The 17,777-nt window shown below is 35.7% G+C and overlaps 1 protein-coding gene across 1 annotated transcript; it reads left to right on the forward strand.

Annotated features, from left to right (window-relative positions):
- Window positions 1–3,844: 3,844 nt before the first annotated feature.
- On the forward strand, window positions 3,845–4,471 carry LOC145638388 (uncharacterized). The gene has a single exon (XM_081689360.1). It carries the CDS (start codon window positions 3,845–3,847, stop codon window positions 4,469–4,471), a length of 627 nt encoding a protein of 208 aa, XP_081545486.1.
- Window positions 4,472–17,777: the final 13,306 nt, after the last annotated feature.

A 17,777-nucleotide genomic window follows, 5' to 3' on the forward strand; every position in this document is an offset into this window, starting at 1 on the left:
ATATTATTCACAAAAAACGGTCAAGGAAGAGGTGGTAAATAGTGTAAAAGTCAAAGCGGGTCAAGTAAAAAAGAACGGAGGAAGTATTAGGTTTAGTACAGTGATGGGCAATATGAAAAATATGAGATGGTGAGTAACGTACAGAATGTCATACATGTGATATCAAAATCCTACAGTATTTTTTTTGGTTTTTGTGAGGTGTTGTTTGGTTGCTATGGGAATTTACTTCCCAAAGGAATTTGTATTTCATAAGAATTAAATTCTTACATCAAATTCATGGGAATTGCTTAAAATTGTTTGGTTAACATGAAGGAAGTTGCAAATTATGGGAATTTTGACTTACCTGGGGGGTTGGGTAATCAACTTCCCATGTTTGTAGGAAGTCACAATTTCCTTGAATTTACAATTCCCTCATTTCCACTTTTTATTGTCAACCAAACAACTCACTCATTTTCAAATTCCCATGATTTTTGACTTCCTCCATTTTCTTTGTGTAACCAAACAACCCCTGAGTAGTTGAAAACTAGCACTTGAATTGCTCAACTTAGGGCGTGTTCCGCAAAATATAGCTGTGAAGGTAGTTGTAGCTGTGGAGGTAGTTGTTAGCTGTGTAGGTAGCTGTTAGCTGTCAACAAGCTGTTAGCTGTGAAGATAAATAATTTAGATATGAGTGTTCGGTAAAGTAGTGGTTGACTAGCTGTTACATATAAAAATCAATATTTTATTTTTAAAACTATAGATTAAATTTTCAACAACTACTTGAAAAGCTACCTCTAATTTCAAAAGCTAATGTTTCTAACTTTTCACAAAAGCTACCTCCACCACTAAAAGCTACCTCCACCACTAAAAGCTACCCTAACCACTACTTTGCCAAACACTCACGTTTTTTGTTGAGTAGTGGTTTGACTTGGTCAAACCACTAAAAGCTACTCAAAAGCTAACGCCGAACACGCCCTTATTAGTGACCTCGGATTTTATAGTACTAGTATATCAATCACGGCTTCTTAAATGACATCTTAAATGATTGATTTAAAACATTTCTAAAAAAAACAAATGATACCGTAGAAAAATTATGAAAAAATTGTTAAAAAAATCCTTTTAAAAGCATAATTTTGTGAAAACAAAACTGTTTAAAAGTTTTTTGGTTAAAAAAAACCACTACGTTTTTTTTTTTTTTTTTTACGAGAGGAAACTTATTTCCCTAATACCCTCTAATTAATATAACTAGTCTTAAACCAATGTGATGCACGAATGTTTATTGTATTGTAATTTTTTATTTTTTTTAAAAAAAACATTAATAAAATAATATGGGATTTCAACAAACATTATACATAATGGGTTTATATATATATATATATATATATATATATATATATATTGTCTTGATATATTTAACTGAGATATTATTTCATAATCGAGAACAGTGCGTTTCTGGTGCGGCCAGCCGCACCATGCGGCAGGGTGCCAAATCAGCAAATGACAAAGTAACCCCCAGACAAAGTAACCCTTAGACAAAAGTAACCCTTGACCAAGTAACCCTTGACTGACCTAGTAACCCATAGTAACCCCTGACCTAGTAACCCCAAGTAACCCCTAACCGACCTAGTAACCCCCGGCCTAGTAACCCCTGACCGACCAAGTAACCCCCAACCTAGTAACCCCTGACCGACCAAGTAACCCCCGACCTAGTAACCCCCGGTACTGCCCCACGCCACCACCACAATTCACCGAACCCACAACCAAACCACACCCAAACCTTACCCACCACTAGATCCCTACCCAACCATACCCACCCAAACACACCCACACCACGACAGCCATACACAGAAAACACCCGGAAAAAAAAAATTAAAAATCGTTTAAAAAAAAATTAAATGAACAAATACCTTAAAATTTAATAATAGCTTCAAATTTCACTATAAATATGGTTTAAAAGGCCAAATTCGGCCATCAGGGCTGAATTTAGCCTTAAAAAACCTCTAGCTTGTAGGAGAATGAGAAAGTGGCAGCATGGGTGGAGAATTAATGAGAAACCTCTACCTGAATTTGGGAAGGAGGAGAGAGAAAATGGGAATTGGGAAGGAGGAGAGAGAAAATGGGTGGAGAATTAATGGTGATGCATGATGCGTGGGTAAAGAGGAGTGAGAGAGGAGAGAGAGAAGATTTGTAAATAAAAAAAAATTATGGCTGGTCGTACAATGTGGCCAGCACATACGAAACTTTGTGAATCGAGAATAGTACTCTTGATATTGTCTTCCATAAATCTCACACAGATTTAATTTGGGCTAAAAAGATGTACTCCGTATATAAAAAAAAAAAAATACAACAAATCTTAATGAAAATTAACACTAGATTTCTGGTTTCAAAAAAAAAAATAATAATAGTAACATTAGATTTCTCATCATTTTTTAGGAGTAAAGGAATAAACGATCAATAATCCTTCAAATCCAAAACTAAAACATTGTCAACAAAGTTTAAGAATATATACCAACTTTAAGAAGAAAAATTGAAAAGAAGGAAACCTGAGAAGTAGTTCAAATGGTAAATACTAAGCGGCCGTCAGTCTGTCACAACCAACTTGCAACTATTGGAATAATTCCCTAGAATAAAATGAACTAATCATTAGGATTTAAATACAATATTGAAAGAGAAAACATCATGAACTTACATAAAACTGATGGGAAGAAACTTAATTGAAGACAAATTTGACTAAATTTAAACTTTAATTTTCATGAGCAAAAAATATAATTTGAAATTTAAATTGGGAACGCAAGGAACATGGCCTATTTGCGACCACCTGTTGGGCTATATGGAATGCACGCAACAAATGGTTGTTCGAAGGTGAAGCATGTGACCTAAATAAAGCTGTGGAGTATGTCATTAAACTCACGAAAGAGCTCCAAAAAGATGAAGTGGTGGTGCTGGGTGGGAGGTCAGCGAGACAGAAATGGAAATCTCCAATTGCGGGGTTGCACAAGCTGAATATTGATGCGGGGGTGGAGGAGGGGGTAGGTTCGATGGCTGGAGCTATTGTGAGAAATGACAGGGGAAGGGTCGAACTTGCTGCTGCTTGGCGCTTTAGGATAGGTGGGAGCCATTAATAGCAGAAGCAAAGGCCTTGTTGCTGGGTTTGAGAGTGGCTGTCGACTGTGGCTATCGCAGGTTGGTGGTGGCCTGGAGACCGATTGCCTTGAGCTAGTGAACGCGGTACGATCGCAAGAGAAGGGGTGGAGTAGTTTTTACCTTATTTTGGATGATATCTATCATGTCTGTTCTTTGCTAGAGTATGTAGCTTGGAGTTTCATTCTGTAGAAATATGTATAGTTTTTGTATAATATGTGTATAGCTATACTTAGTGCAGGAGTAGTTTTTATTTTTGTCTGTTTCTTTCCTTGACAGCAGCCATGAGCTGTAGCTTTGTCTTGTAGTGATCAAGGTGTGTATATATTTTAATGAGAAGCAGATCTTTCTAGGGTTGAGAGCCCCGGAAATTATTCTTCCGCCTCCATTCACTAACAAAACATTCTTGCTGAACACACAAAACCAAATACACTCTGATTTTCTTCATGGTATCAGAGCTCACCAGGTTATGAGATTGAACAAAATCGAAGCTTTCTGAAATAGAAAGTTTGAATCTTTAGCCAATCACTGAACCGTATATCAAAGTTTTAATCTTTGATCTTAAAAGTTTAAATTCCTGAAATAGAAACACATAATGGAGGTTAAGTAAGTTGTTCCTTATGTTGATCCTTATTATTTGGGAAGCTCGGATAACTCGAACACACCATTAGGAACGATTGTCTTCAATGGAAAAAACTATGTCAACTGGAGCAGAAGTGTGAGGATGGCTCTAGGGGCAAAGAACAAACTTGGATTCATCGAGGGTAAGATATCTAAACCAAATGTTTCTTCTGATGATTATAATCAGTGGATAAGGAATGATTGCATGATTAGATGTTGGTTATCTGCCAGTGTAACACCACAAATTGTTGAACAAATGTTGATAGTGAACTCAGCTAGAGAGTTTTGGACTGAATTAGCTGAGAGATTAGGGCAGTCAAATGCTCCTCAGATCTATATGCTTAGGAAAGAATTGAATGGGTTAAAACAGAACAACATGAGTGTTTCAGAATATTTTGGGAAGCTTAAGGCTGGATGGGATCAGCTTAGTAGTCTGGAAGGAATGCCTGAATGCACATGTGATATTTTTAATAAATGCACATGTAATGTAATGAAGAAGCTGTTGGAAAGAGAAGAGAAGAAGAAAGTGATGGATTTTTTGATGGGATTGAATGTTGGTTATGATAACCAGAAAGAAAACATCATAGGCATGGATCCATTGCCTAGTGTTAATAGAGCACATCAGATGGTTTTACAAGTTGAAAAGCAGAAGGAAATATCAGGTTTGGATGAAATAGGATCAGAAGCAAGTGCTTTACTAGTTGCTAAGCCATTCCATGGAAATAGGTAGAACAACAATCAGAATCACAGGAATAATTATCAGAATGGTAATTATTAGAGAAGAAAGACCAAGGAAGAAAAGGAAAAGAAGTGGTGTGAAAACTGCAAAATGAAGGGACATACAATAGATGGATGCTTCAAGATTTATGGTTATCCAGATTGGTTTAAGAACAACCCAAAGGGAAAGACAGGAGTGAAATATGCTGCAAATGTGTCTGGAACAGGACAGTGCATTGAGGATGATCCTCTTGAATCATCTGAACAAGGACAGTTGAGCAATAGTGAGAAACCAGATTCTGAGACGCTGAATGCAGTGGTGCAGCAGGTAATGAAGGTGATGAATTAGAAGCAGCAAGGTCAGGCAAGCAGTTCAAGTAATGCAGTGAGTATGAGCAATTTTACAGGTATTGTTTCAACCTTAAATGCTTGTGCACTTTATGAGAATGTGGATAAAAGTTGTTGGTTGATAGACTCAGGAGCATCTGATCACATGGCTAGTGGTAGGAAATTATTTTGTGACATAAGAAATTTAAGAAAGCATGTTAGTATTGGAATGCCTGATGGAACAATTAGAAATGTGAATGAAATGGGAACTGTGAAATTGAATGAACATATAATTCTTAGAAATGTGCTGCATATACCTGAGTTCAAGCATAATTTATTGTCAGTGAGTAAGTTGATGGAGCAAACAAAATTGAAGGTGATGTTCACTGATTATGGGTGTCTATTTCAGGACCCTTCTAGTAGAGAGGTAGTTGGATATGGAGAGAAGAGTGGAGGACTTTACAAGCTAAAGCTGGACAAGAGGTCTGAGAGAACTGAAGAAAGAAGAAATGGAGCAGAGAAGGAGTAGAATAAGGCTAATGTAATGGCTTGTAAGAAAGTTTTGAGTAGTAAATCTAGAGGAAATTTAGATTTATTACATGCAAGATTAGGACATACTTCTTTATCCAAGATGAAACATTTGGGTATTTGTGATTGTAATGGGGTTTCTGAATATTTTTGTGATACATGTTGTTTGGCAAAACACCACAAATTACCTTTTAATTCAAGTTCTTCAATTGCAAATGCTATCTTTGATTTGGTTCATATGGATTTGTGGGGACCATATAGAACTAAGAATGTCACAGGGGCAAGTTATTTCCTCACAATCTTGGATGATTATTCAAGAGTGACTTGGACTTATTTGGTGTCAAATAAGGAACAGGTTAGACAGGTGCTGAAAATGTTCATTGCATATGTGCAGAATCATTTTAATACTTCTATTAAAGTGATAAGAAGTGACAATGGGACTGAAATATTTCAGTTTCAGTCAGAGTGTTCCACAATAATGAAAGAAAAGGGAATTTTGCATCAAAGGAGTGTTGCAGGAAACCCTCAGAAGAATGGGAGAGTTGAAAGAAAACATAGGCATTTGATAGAGACAGCCAGGGCAATTAGAATACATGTTGGGTTACCCAAGAATATGTGGGGAGAGTGTGTGCTAGCAGCAACTCATATCATCAACTTGTTGCCTAGTGCAGTATTGAAATGGGAGATACCTTTTGAGAGACTGATGAAGATAAAGGCAAGATATGAGCATCTGAAAGTGATAGGGTGCCTATGCTATGCTAGTAACATGCATAGAAAAGGGGATAAATTTGTTGCTAAGGCAACTAGATGTGTTCTGATTGGATATCCTAGTGATCAAAAGGGATACAAAGTATTTGATCTAGAGTCAAAACAAATATTTGTATCTAGAGATGTAAGTTTCAAGGAAAATATTTTTCCTTCTTGTAAGCAAAGTGACAAAGAAAATGCTGAAATTCCTAGAAGCATTGATCTGAATTTTGAGACATCAGATGTCTACTGACAATATTTTGCAAGAAATTCCTTTAAGAGAAGAGGAAGAGCAAGCTGAAGTTGTGCCTGAAGTGCAACATGAGGTGTTAGAACACGGGATTCAGATCCTTGAAGAAGACATAAATGAAGAGATGGGAGATCAAGATCAGGATGATCATAGAGATCATGAACAGAACATGGAACAAGAAGCTTTAAGAAGATCTGTGAGGGATAGAAGAGCACCTTCAAAATTTAAGGGTTTTGAATGTGATAAAAGGCTGCAACAATTCAATTATATAAATCAAGAAGCTGAGCCAAGAAATGTCAATCTAGTGCATATTACTCTTGATAACAAGGAGTACTATACACCAAATTACATTGTGTCCCTTAACAATGTGATGAAGATAGATCAACCAAACACATACAGAGAAGCTTCAAAGGATCCAAGATGGGTCAAAGCAATGCAAGAAGAGTTACAGGCAATAGAAAACAATGGAACATGGGAGATAGTTGACTTGCCAAAGGGAAAGAAAGCCATTGATAGTAAATGGGTTTATGTTGTGAAATTGGATCCAAATGGGAAGATTGTGAGACTGAAGGCAAGGTTAGTTTCCAGAGGAGATAGACAAGTGGCAGGGAAGGATTACAAGGCCACATTCTCACCAGTGGCTAATTTTGCAAGTGTATGACTTATAATTGCACTAGCAACAGCAAGAAACTGGAATTTACATCAATTGGATGTAAATAATGCATTTTTGCATGGATACTTAGAAGAAGAAGTATATTTGAAGATACCAGAAGGATATATGAATGGAACAAAGGATAAAGTATGCAAATTAAGGAAGAGTTTGTATGGGTTGAAGCAAGCTTCAAGGCAATGGAATATTGAACTCAAATCATTTTTGATAGAAAATGGTTTCAAGCAGTGCAGAAGAGATTACTCCTTGTTTTTGAGGACAGAAAATGGTAAAACTTGTATCATCTTAGTGTATGTTGATGATTTGATTATCACTGGTGATGATGAAGAAACAATTGCTTCCATGAAAAGCAAACTGGATAGTGCCTTTACTATAAAGGATTTGGGATTCTTGAGGTATTTTTTGGGAATTAAGATAGCTAGAGGTGAAGGAGGTACAATGATCAACCAAAGAAAATATGCTCTGGACATTGTCAGAGATAGTGGAATGGAAGGATGTACACCATGTACGTTTCCTTTTCCAAAGGGAGTTAAGTTATCAACAGAAACAGGAGAATTGCTTGAGGATCCTGAGAGTTATAGAAGATTGGTGGGAAGGCTGCTATATTTGAACATGTCAAGACCTGATTTGTTCTTCTCAGTTCAACAACTAAGTCAGTATTTGAGTTGTCCTAGAAAGCCACATATGCAGGCTGCTCTGCATGTTGTGAAATACATTAAAGGAACGGTTGATCTAGGATTATTTTATCCTAGTAACACTGATCATACATTGTCAGCCTATAGTGATGCAGACTGGGGAAGTTGTATTTTTAGTGGAAGATCTTTGACTGGATTTTGTGTATTCTTGGGAGGTGCTTTGGTTTCGTGGAAAACGAAGAAGCAAAAGGTAGTCTCAAAATCATCTTGTGAAGCAGAGTTTCGAAGTATGTAAGAAACCACAAGTGAGATAGCATGGATAGCTGGTTTATTTGAAGATTTGGGACAGGATTTGCCTCTTCCTGTCACCTTATTTTGTGATAATAAATCAGCAGAGTATATTGCACATAATCCAGCACTCCATGACAGAACAAAGCATCTCAAATTAGACTGCTATTATATTCGAGCTATCCATGCTATCTCAGTTGTACCATTACTACCTGTCATGTTAAATCTTCTCTTCAGTTGGCTGACATTCTCACTAAATCCCTTCCTGCACATCAACATTGGTTTATATCGTCCAAGTTAGGACTTGCTACTTTGTCCCAAGTCCAACTTGAAGGGGGGGGGGGGGGTGTAGAAATATGTATAGTTTTTGTATAATATGTGTATAGCTATACTTAGTGCAGGAGTAGTTTTTATTTTTGTCTGTTTCTTTCCTTGACAGTAGCCATGAGCTGTAGCTTTGTCTTGTAGTGATCAAGGTGTGTATATATTAATGAGAAGCAGATCTTTCTAGGGTTGAGAGCCCTAGAAATTATTCTTCCGCCTCCATTCACTAACAAAACATTCTTGCTGAACACACAAAACCAAATACACTCTGATTTTCTTCCCATTCGTAGGGAGGGTAATAAGGTTTCACATGAGTTGGCTTATTGTCTTCCATGTGATACTAGTTGTCGTTTTTGGTTTAGTAATTTTCCAGATTGTATTGTTCCTATTTGGAGTTTGATTTCCCTATGAATGAAAATTGTGTGTCTTATGACCTTCCATAAAAAAAAATAAGAAAAGGATGAGAGGAAAAGGATTAAAAGAAGATAGGAAAACTACCCTCATGAAACAACATGATACTGTGATAGAAAGAACTATTTTTTTAAAGGTAAATTGGGAAAAAAAAAAAAAAACAAAGGTAAAAAATGAAATGTAAATATGGCCACGTGGCACTCTAATTTGTTTGCAAAAGTTCATGTTAGTATTTAGGCCCGTGCATTGCACGGGTTAAACTTGTTAGTTAGATTTTATCGGAAACAATATATTTCAAATACGAAATACCACATTGTCAACACCAAACATATCTATACTATATATTAAAAGGCGTTTCTAAAAAGTTTCTACGCCACGTAGACCCCGTCACTCATTAAACTCCTTATTATGCCACGTCATCCACTCAATTCTTTAATATGCCACATTATCCACACTACCAACAATATTTAATGTTGCCTCAACTATATTGAAAAAAATATTTGGATGAAAAGGTTCGAACCCTTAGCCTCTTTGAAGAAATGTTATTGTTTAACAATCTAGGCGAATTGTTAATTATGCTTTAATGTTTCACACTAAATACTCTTTTACTATAAATATATTGAATATACATACACACTACTCCCTCCCTTTCAATTTGTTAGTCCCATATACTAATTTGGGCGTTTCAAAAAGATCTATCCATATTAAATGTATTCCACTTTTAACTTAGTTTTTATTTCCTATTTTATACCTAATAAATTCTGATTGGTTAAATTAATTGATTGTGAATTAGGGGGTGTTTGGTTCGCGGATTAGGTATAAGGTATGGGTTTAGAATGACCAAAACCCATACCATATGTTTGGTTGTCAAAAATATGATTTTTAAACCCATACCTCAAACCCATGAGGTATGGGGTTTGGAAACCTTGGGGGGGGGGGGGTTTGGCTCATTCCATTCACTTAGGTATCAAATACATTAAATTAAGGGATGATATTTTATTCCAGAATTAAACCAAACACATGGTATTAAGTATCAAGTTCCAACCTGATACCACCTTAACCCTATTCCTGATTCCAAACCTATTCCTCTTTGCGAACCAAACGCCCCCTTAATGACATAACTCTAAGAAAAGAAATTACTCCATTGATTTATGAAATTATGGCTAATGCTTTCCTAAAAAAATAAAAAAAATTTAAATAAGGCAAAACTATTTATGAATTGTTTTTTATTTTATTATTAGATTCCAAATATTCTCCTTTTCTTATTTTATGTGATTGATTTCATATGAGACTATCATATTGAAACAGAGGAATATTCTTAAAAATTAGCACTTGCACAACTATAAAAGTAGTATCTCGGGGCAACGCCGGAACTACTCACTAGTTGCAAAATAAAAAGTGCCCCTACTTAATTACTCAACTCCCTTTCACCATGATTAATAAAATAAGATGCATGAGACAAATTAAAAATTAGACAATATTGGTCTAATACTCCATGCAAAAAAAAAAGAGATATGTATAGGCACACAAAAAATGGCATTATAACAGGTGGTAAACAAGCAGTCAACCAAGCATTGATATGGCTCACCTCACCAGGCTCCCCTGAATGAATTAACTTATCTAAACAACGCGGTCAGTTATATCATCTTTCTTTTGATTGGTATAATTCTCCCTCTTTTGATTTTATTAATTAATGTTGCATGTGTGTTAGTTGTTTTTTTTGTCGATTTCAGTTCTTATTTGCATGATTTTGGTCCGTGTCTAAGTGTTGTACTACCTCCGTTAATAGTTATGTGCAACTTTTGCCATTTTTGTCCGCTCGGGGTTATGTGCAACTTTCTATTTTCTTTCTATTTTTAGTAAAAAAAAAAAGTGGCAAAATTACAATTTTACCCTTAATTTTAATTGTTTTATTTTTTAATCAATACCATTATAATATCCTAAACTAAATTAACCTAAACTAATCAGATTCACCTAATCTAATTGTTCCCTCCTTTTATCTTCCAATTCCACTCCTCTCTCTTCATTCACACAACTTCCCAACTACCCAAATTAATTGTGATGTTTCGTTCTCCCTATATCTTCTGGATACTTCATAAGATGAACCCTAGTTCATCTTCTGGGTTTTTCTCTCTCCTCTATTCTTCCGATTTTCTCTATTTTTCACTCCAAATATACTCTCCTCTTCTCGTTTCTTTCTCAATCAAATTCCCTCCTTAAAAATGTTGAACTTAGATCCTCTTAAGGATGCTTACATGGCTACGAATGACAAGGGAGAGGAGAATTTGATCCTCAATTTTATGCACTGCTTCGAGGTTGGATCTTCTTTTCCTCGTGAATTTTACGAGTCTACTGAGACGGGTGCGTACTGCTCTCTGTACACTTACAGAGCCCTTGGTCAAGTCCTCAAAAGCCTCGATGAGGAAGAAAAAGCGAATAAAGAGGAGGGTGTTGGTGATTCCCGTCGTAAATCGCTTGATTTCTCAGAGATGGCTGTAGATCTGGCTGCTGAGCAAGGTGAGGGCAGTGTTGTTGTGCCCTCTAAGCCTAGATCTAAGAGGGAAAGGCCACCCCCTCGAGTTAAGGCCACCAGGAAGGCCGCGCGTGTTGCCCTGAGAAGGATGCGTGGCCTCCCTGACTATGAGTTGATTGTGCTGTCTTCTGATGAGGAGCCTGATGAGGAACCTCCAGCCAAGAAACCAGAAGTGCCTTCTTGTTCTGTTCCGTTTGTGACGTGCTATGTGAGGCGGATGAACCCTACGGTTCAACCCTCTGAGTAGCTGCACTCGTAACGCTTCCTAACCCTAACTTATTTAATTTTTGTTATTGAGTCCCATTTTTAAGTTGATTGTGTATGCTTGTGACATGATTTGTTTATGGTGGTTGTGTTATGCACATATACTCCGAATTTAATTATGTTGTGGTGGCTTTGTTGTGCTGTGATGTTGTATGTGGTGTTTGTGATTATGTCCTTTAATAATTGGAAATTTTGATGGACATGGTGTTGGTTTTCCTGTCCTATTATTGTTGGATTTTTTGATGGATATGTTTTTGGTGCTTATGTCCTGTTTATGTTGGATATTATGATGGATATGGGTTTCTTGGTTCTGTCCTTTTTATGTTGGATATTATGATGGATTTGGGTTTGGTGCTTCTGTCCTTTTTATGCTTGTATATTATGATGGATTTGGGTTTGGTGCTTCTGTCCTTTTTATGCTTGGATATTATGATGGATATGGGTTTGGTGCTTCTGTCCTTTTTATGTTGGATATTATGTTGGATATGGTTTTAGTGCTTCTATCCTATTAATGTTGGATATTATGTTGGCTATTGATGCATTTTAAGAGTTGGATAATGATGCATTTTAAGAGTTGGATATTATGTTGGATATTATGTTGGATATGGTTGATGTTGTAATCATGGCATATGGCATATGGGAATTTGGTTGTTGAATGATGATCCTTTATGATGGTTTCTTGATTTGGGTGTTTGGGTTGTTGTGTGAAAAATGTTCTCAATGATCATTGTGTAGAGAACATTTTCTAATGGAGTTCCCTGCACATGCCCCTTTTTGTTATTGTTTAACAGTCCCCATTTGCGCTGCTGTAGACTATTTGTGTTGTGTGTTGAATCCAAATGATGAAGGGACTCCTATGAAATACTATTTGAACAATGGTATAGCTCCACCAATCAATATATTGTGATTGATGTTGAGGTAACCATATTTGAAAGGTTGTGTTTAAAAAAAAATTGATCTCCTGATGGATTCATGTGATTAAGTACTTCCACTTACTTGATAAAATGGCTACAAAAAGCCTCTTACAAATGCACTAGAACTAAACCACCATTGCCTTTCATGTGTGTTTCAATACTCTACCATACAAAATACACCTAACCACCTATTCATTGGTACACAAAAATAACTAAACAAAAGTGAAATTTAACATATCATTGTTGACTACTAAGTGGTTATGTGTGGCAGTGTGTGGTTGTTTGCTGTGTGTCTTTGTACTTAGTCTGCATCTACCTCCATGTCTTCTGTTTCTGCTTCATGATTTCCCTGGGGTGCTGGCCTGAACATTGTGTTAAGGTATTCCACAGCTTCCACCACTATACTCCTTTCTACTTCAATCTGATTTGGGAGAATGCCTAAATTCTCAAGCTTTTTCTTGTTCATATGTGGGATTTTATACTTGTTCCCTCCTTCTGCCTTTAGAATCTTGATCATGCATCTTTGTAATGTCACCCAAATATACTTGTTTACTTCTGGTTTGAAATTGTTATAAGACTCAATGACCTTTTCAACAAGTTCATCTACATTCTTTGGAAAAGATTGATATTGCAAAGATTAAATAGATCTAAATAGACCTAAGTCTAACACATTCAAATCTGGTGATTGTGCTGGTTGGAACACAAACTCAATGTTAAATCCATTTGCTTGTGTTGCTTAAATGAACTCTTCATCTCTTGGTATTTGATGTGGCCTTGCATTATCCCATTGAATCACCACATTTTTGGGCAAACTTGCTGGCCATTTTGACACTATTGCTGGTATGACTTTGTGAAGTAGCATGTCCCTTATTGCATCTCTGTTGACATTTTGAAGTGCTTTTGTGACCAATGTGCCAGCTGGTCTGTTTTTGCTTGACTTTTTTGCCTTTTCTTGCTGTGTGAATGGGAATATCCCATATTTCCCATCATGTAGGAGTTCCCCATGTGTCCCATACAGAGGCTTTCCTATAATGGCCATGAACATAGCTTTTAATTTGAACCTCCTTTATTGTTGAGCCATATAGGGATCTTCCTCACTTGGTAACAGATAAAATCTTCTTTTGTTTGGGTTTAGATAAAACCATTTCTCATCAATGTGGATGGAATACTTCATGTCATCAAATGTGAGGTTCTCATTCCCTTGGATTGGGTTTATGTGAGACAAAACACACTTCATTCTTGCCACCTTGTGATCTGATGTTAGTATTGGCTTGCTGCTTGCTGTGTGTGTTCTGATTCTCCCCTTTTTCTTCAAATAATGAAGAGTAACATGTGAAATTTTGAGTGCTGCAGCATATGATCTTTCTGTTTGCCTTAAGTGAAGTGGGACTGATTGTAGGAATTCATCAGAGAATTCCATTGGCTTTGGACCTGTCCTTCCTATCTTTTTGGACCTGACATCAATCAAATTCCCTTCTGCCATCTGCCTTTTTATTTCATTGAACAGTCTTGTGATTGTTGATTTATAAACCTTGAACTTGATTGATAATTCTACCTTGTAGCCTCTTGGTAGGTTACCATCTTGCATTTTCAACAGCATTGCATCCACAATCTCTCTCTTTTGATGCATATTTAGCTGTTTTCTGTTTGGTTGATGAGTCCCTTCTTCAAACAATGATGCTAGTGTTTCATCTTGCTGAGTTTGATTGTTGTTGTTAATGGTTGTGTCTTCTATTTCTGCCTCTTCTTGCATATTCTCATTGTCTGAGTTGTATGCTTCAAAATTTGCATCTTGCAGCTGCTCTTCATAATCGTAGTACATGTCTGCAATTTCTTCCTATGAAATTAAGTGTTCAATGTCGAAAAAAGGGTCTTCATCTATTGCTGCCATGTCTTTTGTTTCCTGTGTTCACTTGTAGATTGCTGTAGATGGTGAAGGGGGGTCGGCTGATGAAGGTTTTTGAAGAGATGATGCAGCCCTCAAGTTGAAGCCTTGATGATTTGATGACTAACTTCAGCTTAGCACTAATTTTAGATTAGGAGTAATTTTTTGGGTTGTTTAGCTAAACGTATGTAATTAGTGCTAACTTTTGGTGATTTTCAGCTAGCTTTTGAACAAACTTTGGTATGTAATTATTGAGAAGCATTCAATGCTTCATGAATGATGGAGGCTTGTATTTATAAGCCTCATAAATGCTGTGAAGAAATCAGAAAACTTGGATTTTCAGTTTTTGTTTTTTAAAAAGTTAGAGGGAATTTTAAATTTCCCAAAATCAAAATTTTTAAGAAAATTTGGGGGGGGGGGGGGGGGGGAAACATACTCCCTCCAAAAAAATAAGATTTCCCCTCTTTATTTGCAAGTGGGGGGACCACCTTTCTCTCTCCACTCACTTTAATTAACTCTCTTAAATCCCTCTAATCTTTGCCATCCAAATTTTGCCTTGGTAACCGTAATCATGTGCAAAGTTGCACATAACTATTAACGGAGGGAGTATTTGTATTGGAGTGTTGAGTATTTGTTTCAGGTTAACAGGTACGTAGTTTAAGTAAAGTGTAGAGTCAGGGTAGCATATACATATATGTTGTTATTGGTAAGATGGTGCATTTCAATGGTGGGTTTTAGGTTAAAATTGGAAATTTACATAATTACATATCATGCATCCTAAAGCAGAAGCTGATTGCTGTAAGTATTGTCCATGTAGGATAGGCGGTATCACTATTTGTATAACTCTTTCGAATTGAATGTTATTCTGATTGAGACCTTCCTGTTAAATTGAGTTTTTGTTGTCAATTATCATACAGTACGTGAATTTGATGGAATTTCAGGTTTACATTTGCAAAGGTAGGTGTTATCTTAGTTAGTTATCTGAAAGTGTGCTTTTCTCTTATTTGAGGATTCTATGTGATGATCAATTTGCTTTGGTTTCAGAGAGTTTTATAAAGTTGTTCATTTTTGTCGCTTATTGCTGTTTTAGCAGGTTATCACAGGTTTCATCATATTTATTTCAATTATTCAGTTTCAGGTTATCATAATTTTATATGAGTTGGGGAAGTTGATCCGAAATATGTTTCAAATTAAAGGCATTTTTTTTTTTTTATCTTCATTGTCCAATGGGAAAATTACATTGTGACGTTTTTCAAGTGTCATATTAAGTCAGTTATTGATGTCTTTGATTAATTTGTGTTTTGGCATTTTAAGTGTATATAATTGTTTTTTCCGGAGATATGTTTTCCTTTTACCGAATACTTTTTTATTCACAATAAACTCCCTTCATTGACGTGCTTTAGTAATGTTAGTGAGAATAACTGAAAGCTTTGGGTCTATTTTTTTTTTTTTTTTTTTTTTTTGTTATGTGCTAAACTGCTAGCTATAAAATTATCAGAGGATTTGATTCTGAACTGAATTGGTTTATAAAGGTCTGCGATCTGTTGTCTGTGGATCATAATATTGCGGACCTGTGGTATCATCAACTTATTCTCAAAGTTTTTTTAATTGTCAACTGGGACTCTATGCTTTTAAAAAATGGCTAACAATCGTTTGTTTGAACATACATTAATTTGCTTGATGTAAATTTAAAGTAGAATGACTGGTTATAACAGAACACCATCTTAGCTTGATTGTTGTCTTTCTACTGCTTAAATTAATTCCTGAAAATTATCTTTCTTTAACTTTACCAGGATGGCTGTTGCTATGCTTGTCAAAAGACATGTTGATGGATTGCTACCTATTGATGTCTACAACATTGAGCTGGAGGATCAAAGAGGTGCTGAAGGTTAATATGGGTTTTTACAGATCAAAGGTATGTGTTTGCTTATAGCAAGCTACTGTATGCACCATTTGGAAGTCTCTCTTTAGTTTCAATTATCGAAAAGTAACTGTATGTGCAAAATTGCCTTATATTTTGTATATGACAGGGCAATAATGATGGGTCTTATGCTGCATATAGCCATATATACAGAAGGAAAGCAGTTAATGAAAACACAACAATACAAAGTGGTATTAGAGATTTAGAGGTGCTTCAAATGGGAGAGGTTCAATGCAGGGAGTTTATTGTGAATAAGAAATTATTTTGTCAGACAATTTCAATTTCTTGTATAACTCTTTTCTGAATATGAAGTTTTTAACACGAGATCCATTGTGTTTTTTCAGAAGGTTTTTTTTCTCTCTGTGCCTCGAAACTCATAGAGGTATTTGTCATTCCTTTGTTAATGATAATGTTTTTGGCTTATTTCAATAGTCGAGTCATTTTTGTCAGTATCATTGCATAAACTCCATTTAAAAAAAATATATGTATATTGTTAATGATGTGAAAGATAAATTGGCTACAACTTTTCTTGTTAATTGGTAAGTCTTGTCAGTTAAGTGTTTAGTTTTTAGTTCTATGATGCTTTCTTTATGTTCCAACCAGTGTTAGTGTTTTTGTTAATTAGTTTTTGGTAGGATTATCAAAATATCAATAAAAGATTGTGATGGTTTGTTATCTTTCTGAAATGGATGTAAAAAGTATCATGAATATCTTTTCTTTTTTTTTTTTTCAAATTATGATAATTTCCGGTTGATGCATGTAATGTTAGATTCCAATTTCTTAGGAGGAACTCTGTATCTTTTTGAGTTAATAAGAGTCTAAAAATTGGTTTTGATATTCTGAAAATGTCTAGATATCTTAGTTGTGTGATATTTGATACCTCTAATTATAGAAGGTAATGGTTATACAATGATAAATTTTATATAAATAGGTACGGGGAAGGGGGAGGAGCGAAGGAGAGAGGGGGAAAGGGGGGAGAGAAGAGAAAGGTAATGATTATACAAGGATAAAGTTTATATAAATAGGTACGTGGGAGGGGGGGAGAGAGAGGAGGAGAGAAGAGAGAGGTAATGGTTATCTACAGAATACAGCTACTTCCTCCGTTCTTTATTACTTGACCCGCTTTGACTTTTACACTATTCACCACCCTTCCTTTGACCGTCTTTTGTGAATAATATGTAAGGAAAAATATATTCATATATGATCTTTTTGTATTCGTCTCAATAAGTACTATCATAATATATAACTTTTATAATTTTTACTTATGGAGAATTTAACTTATTGATCGTTAAAGTTTTACATTGGCAAACGTGATAAAAGAAACAGGTCAAGTAAAAAAGAACAGAGGAAGTACATGTTATCTCAACAGAGTATGGTATTACATTGAAATCAGATAGCAGCCTCTGTGATGTTGATTGCAATATAGCCGAGGAGAGAGTTCATTGTTGGATTTGGATCAGTATATTCCTTCTCGCTCTTCTGTATATACGACTGGCTATTCTGATATGTAGACTGTGTGTTAAAACTACAAGCTTTTTTATATATGTTCTTGCGTCTCTTTAAGTTCATCTTACTGGAAAATTAATGCTTGCTATAGGCTTAGGATTTTTTTCACCATTATT

Source organism: Chenopodium album, chromosome 1 (assembly GCF_948465745.1).
Source record: "Chenopodium album chromosome 1, dcCheAlbu1.1, whole genome shotgun sequence".
NCBI lineage: Eukaryota > Viridiplantae > Streptophyta > Magnoliopsida > Caryophyllales > Amaranthaceae > Chenopodium > Chenopodium album.

Coding starts and splice junctions, on each gene's coding strand:
- LOC145638388 (XM_081689360.1), top strand. CDS start 3,845: ATGGCTCTAGGGGCAAAGAACAAACTTGGATTCATCGAGGGTAAGATA.